At 38.3% G+C, this 12,198-nt stretch overlaps 1 protein-coding gene across 4 annotated transcripts in view; it reads left to right on the forward strand.

The window, feature by feature from the left end:
* The window catches only part of LOC133660244 (ATPase family AAA domain-containing protein 2-like), a 19,051-nt gene continuing 6,853 nt past the window's right edge, over positions 1-12,198 (forward strand). Inside the window, exons 1-19 of one of the 4 annotated variants that reach the window (XM_062063541.1) lie at positions 1-407; positions 1,089-1,210; positions 1,366-1,421; positions 1,540-1,705; positions 2,154-2,232; positions 2,345-2,420; positions 3,637-3,822; positions 5,793-5,931; positions 6,184-6,198; positions 7,684-7,791; positions 7,920-8,028; positions 8,223-8,338; positions 9,694-9,868; positions 9,987-10,075; positions 10,636-10,795; positions 10,930-11,020; positions 11,111-11,288; positions 11,367-11,503; positions 11,618-11,729. In XM_062063541.1, coding sequence (XP_061919525.1) covers positions 204-407; positions 1,089-1,210; positions 1,366-1,421; positions 1,540-1,705; positions 2,154-2,232; positions 2,345-2,420; positions 3,637-3,822; positions 5,793-5,931; positions 6,184-6,198; positions 7,684-7,791; positions 7,920-8,028; positions 8,223-8,338; positions 9,694-9,868; positions 9,987-10,075; positions 10,636-10,795; positions 10,930-11,020; positions 11,111-11,288; positions 11,367-11,503; positions 11,618-11,729 — 2,318 coding nt within the window. In that variant the 5' untranslated portion in view covers positions 1-203. Of the gene's footprint in view, positions 408-778; positions 901-1,088; positions 1,211-1,260; positions 1,422-1,539; positions 1,706-2,153; positions 2,233-2,344; positions 2,421-3,636; positions 3,823-5,792; positions 5,932-6,183; positions 6,199-7,683; positions 7,792-7,919; positions 8,029-8,222; positions 8,339-9,693; positions 9,869-9,986; positions 10,076-10,635; positions 10,796-10,929; positions 11,021-11,110; positions 11,289-11,366; positions 11,504-11,617; positions 11,730-12,198 lie in introns of those variants that run through there. The other 3 variants (XM_062063544.1, XM_062063545.1, XM_062063543.1) reach the window with 3 other exon arrangements.

Consider the following 12,198-nt stretch of genomic DNA (forward strand, 5'->3'; position numbering starts at 1 on the left):
TCCCTTCTTTCCCCATTGGCTCTCTGATGACGTTTGTGGCGCCAGAAATCAAGGACTGAAGCGGTGCTACGCTAGCATGTCAGCGGGCGCGAATCGGCGTGTATCTTTTCTATGCGGATGACGTTCAACTTTACATGAATTTGAGTGCTGTAGTGACCCGCCGCCCGTCATTAGTGCGTTTATAACTTTGGGAAGGAATCAACATGGTAATACTACGCAGTAGCGGCGGCGGCGTTGTTGTTCGACCAGTGGCCACAACAACTCCGAACAGGCGGTCGATGGAGTTGGACACAAGCTCGGAGTTTCTATCGCTTGTTCCCGCGTTGCAGAGAAAATCCGGCCGGTCAACACGGACCACCATCTCCCTGGACGATAGCTTCAGCAGCCCTGAACACAACCGTGTGAATGTGAGCGGATACATGCCTAACGTTTGTAAAGTGACAATATGTATGTAGCATAAGTGATGCGTTCAAGGCGCCTGCGGGCATTATGCTGCTAGTCTGCTAGGCTAAGTAACATTCACACTGTCATACGTGACAGTTTAGTGATCACATACAATATGTTAACCTCAAACTCGTACACGTTAGGTTATTCATATCATAAGCAGTCTTGAATAAAGTTCATCCGCCAACATTTTACAAGGTAGGATGGCTATGTTCTCAATTAGGATGGGTTAACTTGTTGAGTATTGCCATTTCCGACCAGTCCGTAAAGATGTTCGTTCTTTGATGTTATTAATGCACGAAAGAAAATGGTGCTATCAATAGATCGCGACAACTATAACAATGTGCTTTGATGTCTCATGTACTGGACGATTGATAGATCACGCACCTGTTGTGAGTTGCGCTAAAACTACTGAAACGTTAAAGATGTTTAGCGAATTGAGTTCACCGTTAAGAGGTTAGTGCATATGTTCTCCTAACCTTTAATGAATCGTGTTAAGAATGTAAAGTACTACAGATTTAAAGGAGCATCTAAAACACATGGCATGTATTTTGTAGTATGCCTTTTGGTGGAGTACATTCTTGGTAGTACAACCATAATAAACAAGTTTTGTTATTGACTGTAAATCATTTTGTGACCGCTAGGGAGATGGTGAGCAGGAGACAAGAAGCGGTTTCCACAATTTTCCAAAGACCAGAGGACAACAAGTCAAACTAGGGGTGTCCTTTTCGGGCATGGAACCAAAGGTTGGAGGCTGCGCCACAAGGTGACCAGGGATTTTGATGAAGTGAAATAAGATCTGTTGAATTGTCACAGGTGGAACATTTGCCAAACACATGAAGTAATCCAAGACTGTATGTACCTCAGAGCAAACAGACTCATCGTGGGTGTTTCATGCCGCTATTCAATATTTTCATTTAGGAAATCTTCCAGGCTACAAAAGGAAGGCAAAACATCTTGCGACAAACTGCATGGAGGTATGTTACAGCATCTAAGACATGAAGCCTTAATGCAGTTGTGTTTATCACTCATGTTTTTGTTTTAGGATTTTGTTATCTAGCCAGCCAACAAGCTTGTTTTTGTCAATGTTCAAAGATGTTGCAGACGAAGTAGAGAGGACGTCCACTCCCAAAAGAAGCCGTGTTAACATAAGGAGCCCTGAAGACGACGAGGAACACTCTTTACGGCGTAGTTCCCGAATCACTCAACACAAATTTAATTCCCGGAATCAATCAGTCCTTTATGATCGCCTCATCACTAAGTGAGTTCAATCAGAGTTTTTGTTCACAATTGATAAAATATGGAAATAATAAGAAAATGTTTTCGAAATTACTGTATATATATATTATTGTTTCAGTTTTTTTAACAGAACAGTGAAAAACCAAGTTGTCTTACATTCGCAGTCTAGAGATGTATTTAAGCAGACCAATAGATGGTGCCAAACGACTTCTCCCCCTAGGAAGCTTTTGGACATAGGCCATAGTAGCATACAATAGAAGAGTTATGATGCTAATTGTATGGTAACCAAGGAGCTAGTAAAAACATGATTAGTGATATTGAAAAATACAATTCAAACAAACAAATTGTAAATTAGAGAAGTTGTAAGTGTATAGTACAGTACATCAAATTAATAACCTACTCTTGCAATTTGGGACAAAGTGTCTTTATTAAATCAGGCTCACAAAATTCATCCTGTGATTCCCTTTTAGTACGGCTGAGGCTGTTCTGCAAAAGATGGACGACATGCAAAAGCTCCGACGCAGATATAACAGAGACGGTGAAGAAACGGTAATGACACCTCAAGGGTTTACATTTATTGAGTGGGGGCGACTGATATATCCTTTGCTGTAACTAGTGTAATCATTCCAGTGAGTTGATGCAAAATTGTTTTCATGAGCAGTTGAACACCAGAGGCATAGTGAGGCAATCTTTGAGGACCAAAGTGGTTGCTAAGGATGCCCTGCAGCAAAACCAAGGTGAAGTCATTTGTCCTAATGTGCTTAGTCGATGACAAGGATACCAATTGACCAAACATTGATCAATTAGCGGATTAGTGCTAGATAACATTGGTGCTAACACTAAATTAACGCTTAGTTTATTCACTTGTGTTGCAGTCTACAGAGCGGCTAAAGACTTAGATTACCACCACCAATGTGAAAATGTGGAGTGAATGATTGGCAGGTTGACAGGGTGATACACTTTAGGTCTCTGAAAAAGGTGCTATATCGATCCAGTCCCTTAGGATATTATTTAATAACAGTCGTCCCTTGCCGCATCATGCCTCAAATATTGCGGTTTCACATGGTCGATTTTTTATTTTCCATCCATCCACCCATTTTCTACCGCTTGTCCTTTTTGGGGTCACGCGGGATGCTGGAGCCACCTCATCACAGGGCCAACACAGATAGACAGACAACATTCACACTCTAGGGCCAATTTAGTGTTTTCAATCAGCCTACCCCCAAGGTGCATGTCTTTGGAGAGGGTACCCAGCGGGAACCCACGCAGTCACGGGGAGAACATGCAAACTACACACAGAAAGACCCCACGCCCCGGGGATCGAACCCAGGGCCTTGTTAATGTGAGGCACACACTCTAACCCCTGTTAACTATTTTATTTTTTTAAATAATCTACTGTTTTTTCCCCCCTAAATTAAGCATTTTCAAGCATAAAAATAGCCAAATGAACTAAAAATATCAATATTACAGTAGTATTGGCCCCTAGATGAGACCAAACCCATCAGATAACGCTATCTAGTATTGTAGTCACTGATCAGGTCCAAAAAGTGCATGAATAATAAACACAGACAGAGAGAAGTTTGCTAACAGATAAAGAGATGCTCCGATTGCAATAACTGAGGAATATCGAGTAATATGCTGGACGTGTAGACAAGAAACCGCATCAATAGTATCGAGCCTATCACACAGAATTAATGCGATACAAATACCGACCGACCACCTTAGTACTATATCAATCTATTGATATTTAAATCGACATGCACACCCGTAGTTGCCAGCTATTTCGAAAAGGACTGTTGAATTACCTTCAAAGCACAGTCATACTGTTAATGAAGCTCTATATTGAATATTACCACAAGTTGAATCCATTTTATAGTATTGTCTCTGTGAATTTTACTATTTCTATTATCTTAAAATTTTCTAATTTGGTTTGATTTGAACCTGAAAAAATAGATGATAATGATGAAGATGAGGACGACGACGAGGACGACGAGGATGACGAGGACGACGAGGATGACGAGGATGAAGATGATGACATTGAGGATGATGACGATGAGGATGCCGGGGATGAAGAAAACCAGAGGCGTTACGAATTCAGACAGAGAAAGACTGTGGTTCTCTACCAGGCACCACAAGATGGTAATGGATTCTTTTTAGCATGGCCGTTTTAGATGAGGGCTTTACAAAGTCTTAATGTTATGGTCCTCCCTTTAATGCTTTTGCGTTCTGCCCGAAAGTGCGGTGGCGCCCCCATGAGAGGTATGCCTCACATTAGAGATTCACCCGTGCTGTTTAGTATTTTGACAAATATCTGTATCTGCCTCTTTTTTTTAAATTCGTACCAGGGTTTTTTGAGTTATGAGTTTGAGTTTATTTCGAACATGCAAGCATACAACATGATACATCACAATTTCCAGTTTCTCTTTTCAACATGTTCGAAAAGGAATAGGAAGAAGCAGAGCTTATTTAATCCTACCCCTTTTCTTTTACATAACAGTTGCTAAACTTTTTTGTTCACTTCCTGTTCTCAATTTATTCACAATGTACTCCATAAGTAATCACAATAAAAATAAATTGATAAATAATAATTGGTGAAGTAAGTTACATTTCATATGATGAGATAAGTAAGATTATTTTGAGAGTGAAAGAATGGATGAATTAAATAAATTCAGAATGTTTATCATGGTTCTTCTTCTTTGTACTTTGTAAACACTAAGTTTGAAGAGTTTCTTGAAGTGGATCATATTAGTACATTGTTTGATTGCTTTGCTTAATCCATTCCATAATTTAATTCCACATACTGATATACTGAAGGTCTTAAGTGTTGTACGTGCGTACAAATGTTTTAAATTACATTTTTCTCTAAGATTATATTTCTCTTTTTTTGAGAATAATTGTTGTATAAATTTGGGTAGCAGGTTATAGTTTGCTTTGTGCATCATTTTAGCTGTTTGCAAATTCACTATGTCGTGGAATTTCAGTATCTTTGATTCAATAAATAAAGGACAAATTTTAAAATGAAAATTAATCAAAATTGTATAAAATTAAGTAGATGGCAGGTTAATTTTGACAATTCGGGTCCAGTCCATGAAATATTTATAAAAACATTTTTACTTTGATCAGGGTCGAGGGGGACTGGAGCCTATTCCAGCTGCACTCGGACAGAAGGCAGGGTACCCCCTGGGCAAGTCGCCAACTCATCGCAGGGCCAACACAGACAACATTCACACTCATATTCAAACATTATGGCCAATTTAGTGTTGCCAATCAACCTATTCCCAAGTGCCTGTCTTTGGAGGTGGGAGGAAGCCAAATTACCCAGGACAACCCACACACTCACAGGGAGAACATACAAACTCTCCGCAAATGAATATCGGCTCCTTGACTACTAACAACCGGTGTCAGCCCTGAAAAAAACATTAGTCGATCTACACCAGGGGTCCCGAAACTACGGCCCATGGGCCGGATCCGGCCACCCAGCATCCAAAATCCGGCCCACGGGAAGTCCCAAGTTAAAAAAAAAAGTGTTTTTATTTTTATTAGTTTTTTTTTTTAATTGTATTTTTTATTTTTTTATCTTTCCTTTCTAATCCATTTTCTACCGCTTGTTACTCTCTGTGTCTCCTAGCCGCTCTGGCAAATCATATTGTCTAAAAATGAATTTTCCCATCGATAACGTGACAATGTTAAATGTTGATGAACATCAATGTTAATTGATGTTAAATGACAATACGTATTATAAAGACAATATATATATATATATATTTATATTTTTATATATATATATATATATATATATATATATATATATATATATATATATATATATATATATATATATATATATATATATATATATATATATATATATATATATATATACATTGTCTTTATAATATATACAGCCTGGCCCCCGCCCAAATCTTTTTAACCCAATGCGGCCCCCGAGTCAAAAAGTTTGGGGACCCCTGATCTACACTATACTGTACAACCCCTGACTTGGATGCTTGTTTGTATATGTTCAATTCGTCTGTAATCAAAATGACTTTATTAAATGCATGGGGAAAAAAAGCAATCAATGATGTTTCTGTATTTTATGGTTTTGGCAGAACCCAGAGAACCCAAAGAGACCCGAGTGCCAAGAAAGGGCAGCATGTACTTTAAGGACCACACATCGCCGGCCAGACGCAGATTTGCCTACAGTGCCACTGCTCCTCGGAGCCCCTATAACAGGAGGAGGGCTAATCGGTATGTAAGGTAGCTAAATTATTAAGAACTTATTGAAATAGACTCTAAATGGGAAACTAACTTACTAATGCATTTTTTAGCATTTGCAAATAATCATTACTATATAACAACCTGTACATGTTTTATTTACAATGCTTTTAACAAGCTGATGTTTTCTTTCACCAATTTTCTAATAATGCTGTCTGATATAATCTCTGCATGTTAAATCTATTACACCTTTCTTTCTCTTCCCTGATTCTCTTCTGACTTCAGGAACAATTCTGAGAGGTAAGAAAACCTCACTCATTGCTTGTCTGATGGAACGTTTGTATAGCAATATATGGCTGTTGCTGTAAAAACATAACTTTACTTATTCTAATGTACATTTAAAACACTTCCTTGTGACCTAGATAATATCTATATGGATTTCTGTAAATTTTACAGGTATTTTGCCCCAAAGTTACATTTATAATATACACATTGCATCTTGGAGACACATTGCATGTGTCTGCAAGATGTTAGTGCGTGGAGGCGTTCCCAGATTGCAACCATGCCCACTCTCTATATGTATCAATTTTGAAAACGTAAGCTGTTAAATGGATATCCTGAAGAGGAATGTCACCGGTATTTATTTTCATACACTTGTTTAATATACATTTCATAAACCGTATATAGAGTCACCCAGTCACAACATTCTACTAGCGTGCTTTTATTTTACTAAAGGACCTGACTTACTGGCCCCAGGATGTAGTATGCTGATGTCGTCCGAATGTTGCGGAAGGCTTTCTTATTGGTCCCTGTCTGCTCTGTTGTCCACACTGTGCATTTTCAATGTATATTTTAGGGTTGAAAACTAAGTGCTCGATGATCATAGCATTTTTCTTTATTGTCCAACACACTATACATAGTTTATCCCCATTTGTTTTGAGCCTAGTGAAATTGTTGTGAGTCGTCTATTTTATGTTGATTTTTTGTTGGTAAATGAGATTATCATTACACATCCACATCTCAAGGAAGTGAGGATAAAACTTGCAGAGAAGTTGCAGGGATTGTACAATGTTGCTGCCACAAATGGGTATTAGAAGACAGATCAGAGCACATGTTATCGGTGTCCACGTCGCCAATTTTTATGTCACTGTATGTTATATGTCGGTGTTATTGTGCACATTACTAGTTCAGACGAAAATAATTTAATCCTACCTTTTCCTTGAAGTTTCTTCAAACGAAGTAGTAATTTCATAACATCGCCGCCTTTTTCCGCCGGAGTTCAGCGACTAATGCAATTTCGTTGTGACCCAAATGTCATGTATAAATTAAACAGAAGTATTTTTATTATATTTATTTTATAGACCTACAGCAAAGGGCATGACATGAAAAGGAATTCCCGCAGCAACAGTCTCAGCTGTTATATGATCAGTCCAAAAATGCCCACATTAGTATGCCGTCAATATGTGACGTGTTGATGCTTTGCATTGTTATACACGTGTATCCAAGATTGTAACAACAATAAGTCATAAAAGAGGAACTTAATCAAAAGTTCCCTTTTATATAAAGATGCAGGCTGTACTTTTATTTACAAGCTTCCATAATCTGAGTTATATCATTCTATTATTATAAATTACCACATATACACTGTGTGAGAACTATGTACAGCATATTTTTAATCTGTTTAATATGTCATACCATTTATCATTAACATTGTATTTTTTAATGGCTCTTAATCAACATAGAAGCTGGATCAAAGGTTTTGTTTTGCAAAATTTGTCTTCACAGGAGGAGACATGCCCTCCATAGTAGTGACTCCACCTCTTCTTCCTCAGAAGAGGAGACTTTCCAAAGGAGGAAGAGCAAGAGCAAGAGCAGGAGCAGGTCGGTCAACAGGTGAGCGGTGCCGTTTTGTTAATTACGCTTTATATCTTTTAACAAATATGTCATGTGAATGTAAGAATAATGAATATTATTTTGGAAAGAAAAAATGCAAATGTCTTACTATCTTGTTAATTTTGCAGATGTCTCCCTATGAACATTGTGAAAGAGGACTTGCTGGGAGTCCACAAAGATCGCATGAAAATCGGGGCAAGTCTGGCTGATGTGGACCCAATGAAGCTAGACAAGACGGTAAGTGCACAAGCATATAATTATTGTCAATATTATCAGACCATTATTTGCCTTTTAATTGTTAATTGCAGTGGGTGTGATATAGTGCATATTTATCAAGGATTGGGGAGATTTCATGGCCCAGGCAGACAAATCATCAGGGTTTGATGGTTTTCTACATTGGGAGTCTGACATGAACACTCTTTGTAACACAGGTGCGCTTTGACACTATCGGTGGTTTGGGCAGACACATATCTTCCCTCAAAGAGATGGTGGTATTCCCTCTACTTTACCCAGAAGTCTTTGAGAAGTTTCACATACAGCCACCCAGGTAAACAATATTCCTGTATGATACTACGCAATCAACTATTCATTGGCCATATTTTGTAATTTGTCCTGAAAAGAAAATCTTAAGTCATTTTGAAGGCTTGAGGGAGAGGCCTGACAATGTCACATGTACTTTGGAAACTTTATACTGATACATTGTGCTATATATAGGCCTGGGCTGATAACAAATTTTGCTTGACGAAATATTGACCTACAAATTATTCCTAGTAAACACTATTATTGAAATTTTTTTAAGAGACCAAATCAACCATTGATTTATTGATAATACATCATGCATGTCTATCCTTTCAAATGCAATAACTTGTATTTCTCGTTTATCTTAACATTGTAATTGAAATAAAAACATTTAAATCTCCAAGTTAAATAAAACAAACAAATAAAAATACAATATACTTTGTCTGTTAGCAAAATGTTGCACTGATATAATACAATTAATAAACATCTTAAGTAGGGGATGGGAGGCTCAAATACACACAATCATAATAAAAAATAAAATAGCTAAAGAAAGTATTGACAAACAAAGTTGCACTTCAATATTGAACAGAGGTCAAGTTGTACATTACTTAACTGACAATCAAGGACCTTCTTAAACAAAATTGCAAAGTAAAGATATAAACACTACAGTTTAAACAGATGCATTAACAGGTCATTTGCAAAACAAAATTAAGTTAAGCAGATTCCAAGTGAGGAACACTAACATGACAGTACTTTTGAAAATGCAAGTTTTATAACAGTATTAAATGACAGCATGTCTTTTGTGATGTAGGTGTGTGAGCGCACACTACTTTGCGCTGTTTTGTTTACACTGACCTGTCACCTGGCCTCTTCACCAAATGGGAAGTGAGTGCGAAGTGAGCTTGGACTGTCAAGTGGTTGTATTTTAAGTTGGTGGTGTTGCAATTGCGCACATTCGGCAAACTTGCTTCTCGATTTTGACAGGCTCATCTTGTTCTAAAGGTTTAAACTGAAATATTCCCACACAGGTTCAGTGACATTTGGTTTTGTTTTCATTTTGTCGATGTTACCTGCTACATGCTAACTAGTTGCACTGTGTGATGCTAGCGGGCCAGAGGCCCTGCCTCACTGCACAAAGAGTCAAAGACACCTAATAAGGACAAGATAATTCACCCCCTTTTTTTTTTCATTCCGCTATGGTACAAACACGCGTAGCCGCTAAAAGCGACAAAAAGCGTGAATGCTTTTGAAGTATCATTTATCGTTCAAAAGCATTCACGCTTTTTGTCGCTTTTAGCTATCGGCCCAGGCCTACATTTTGCTCTCAAATTACTAAACCGATGAATGGAAATCACCTGCTCATCATGTTGTTGGGGTTTGTAGGGGATGTCTATTTTACGGTCCCCCAGGCACTGGGAAAACCCTGGTAGCCAGAGCACTAGCCAATGAATGCAGCGAGGGGGAGAGAAAGGTGTCCTTCTTCATGAGGAAAGGTGCTGATTGCCTCACAAAGTGGGTTGGAGAGTCAGAGAGACAGCTACGCCTGCTGTTTGACCAGGTGAACTCATCATGTGTTTAAGCATAAGTCAAATTCACATCCTGAATGTATACAATTGCACCTCAACGTAATGAGCCAGTATTTCACTTGCACATCTGACATTTAAAATCTTTCCTAGGCTTACCAAATGCGTCCGTCTATCATTTTCTTTGATGAAATTGATGGTTTGGCCCCAGTCAGATCCAGCCGCCAGGACCAGATTCACAGGTGAGTATCGTGCCGAAATAACTCTTTAAAAAAAAAAAAAAAAAAAAAAAAAAAAAAAAAAAAAAGCATACCGTGTAGTTCCGTTAATTTGACAGTCTTGGAACATCAGGCCATTACATCAACGGCATGAAAACTAGTCTTTTGGGAAAAGTTTTTCCAAAATTTGGAGTGTCTGGGGGTTATTTTCTACATTTATTTAGAATCTGATGTGTGATGTCAAAGGTCACTCATGTTGTACCTGAAAGAATGTTGAAACTAGACTTGTCCATATAGTGCATCATTAGTTTTTGGTGTGAGACTTGGTAGAAATTTATATTTTTAGTCATTTTCACTAAACAAATGGTGTTTTGTGCTACTCTATCATTGGAACATATTTTCAGTATTGTTTTTTTCATGGTTTGGTTTAAATAATAAATAAAAAATGTTCGGTTGTTAAAATTGTAACTTGCTGCTACAACACTACAGCCATATTGTGATGTAAAACTTTAGTTTGAATTAGGCTATCTGTGTACCTTCACTTATTTCAGTGGGTTAAAGTATAAGCATTAATGTCTCAATAGCTCCATTGTGTCGACCCTCTTGGCTCTCATGGATGGATTGGATGGCAGGGGAGAGATTGTGGTGATCGGAGCCACCAACAGACTGGACTCCATCGATCCTGCTCTCAGACGCCCAGGCCGTTTTGATAGGGAGTTCCTCTTTGGCCTGCCAGACAGAGAGGTACTAAAATAATAAAGAGATATTACAACAAATATTAGCTCAAATGGTGTGAATGTAGTGTGTCTGTGTGGGTAGGTAACTGACGAGAGTTTTGGTTCTGTAATTAAAAAATTCTGTGATCTAATTTCTGGCAGGCTCGACGGGACATTTTGAAGATCCACACCCGACATTGGATGCCGCCACTCTCTGAAAGTTTCCTAGAGGAGCTGGCTGATAAATGTGTTGGTATGTTTAAAGTAATATTCTAGAAAAAGGCCACTAGCATTCGTTTTAAAACACATGATCATATAATTTAAATAACTCACTCACTTGTAGGTTATTGTGGAGCAGACATCAAGGCAGTGTGTTCAGAGGCAGCACTGTGTGCACTACGGCGCCGCTATCCACAGATTTACTCCTCATCAGAAAAACTTGTGCTTGACGTTAATTCTATTGCCATCACAGCAAAAGACTTTATGTCTGCCATGTCCAAGATGGTGCCTGCTGCACAGAGGTATGGCCAATATCATCACTACATCATTTTTACCTCTTGGGTATGGATTGTATGTAAATATGACTATGTGATTATTAGAGCTGTAGTGTCACCTGCCAAAGCACTGATACCGGCAGTTCGTCCGTTGCTGAGTGCTGTCTTGCAGGACATCCTTCAAACTGTCAGCAAAGTGTTCCCACATGCGGAGCAGGGCTTCAAAAGGAAGAGGACACAAGGTAGAATCTTTAATTGTTTTCTTTAGTATATTTTTTATTAGTATTACATTATTAAACATTGTATCACATCTGTTTTTCATCTGTCAGCTTTTTTGAAAAACTCTTTGCTTTCAGATCAGTCGGGCGTGTCTGATGATGAGTTGACGTTCAGTGACGACCAGGAGAAATCTGGTGGACAGACTCCTCAAAAAAAAACTCCTTCAAAGGAAATTCTCAACCTCGAAAGGTTGGTCAGTAATTACTTTGGAGGGATTTAAGACTAGTCTCTGTGAAGGGATATTGCTTTGTTTTAGTCTCATAGGGTTAATCTCAGCACTGTACAGGTTATAAAGGTAAAAGCCAACCAAAATCTCAACAAAGGACTTTCTAAAATATACCCGGTATATATATTTATTTGGAAACAGTAACTGAAATGCTCAAATATTGTTATTCTTGTATTAGACACCAAATTCTCTGAGTAATTGGGTTCACCCAGTTTTTACTGGCCAGATCTTTCACCTTAATGTTCAAACCTACCATAGAATTTTTAGGTTAGTCGAGTGGTTCTCAAATAGTACTTCGGGACACCCTGGGTGGGGGTCACAAGCAGCAGAAGCTTTCATTGTTGTCTACACTCTAGTATTCATATTAGAACTATACACAAGCCTGCATCTCAGTGGCAGCAGTGTTCAATCTAATCAACTATACATGTGTAC

Source organism: Entelurus aequoreus, linkage group LG11, assembly GCF_033978785.1.
Source record: "Entelurus aequoreus isolate RoL-2023_Sb linkage group LG11, RoL_Eaeq_v1.1, whole genome shotgun sequence".
NCBI lineage: Eukaryota > Metazoa > Chordata > Actinopteri > Syngnathiformes > Syngnathidae > Entelurus > Entelurus aequoreus.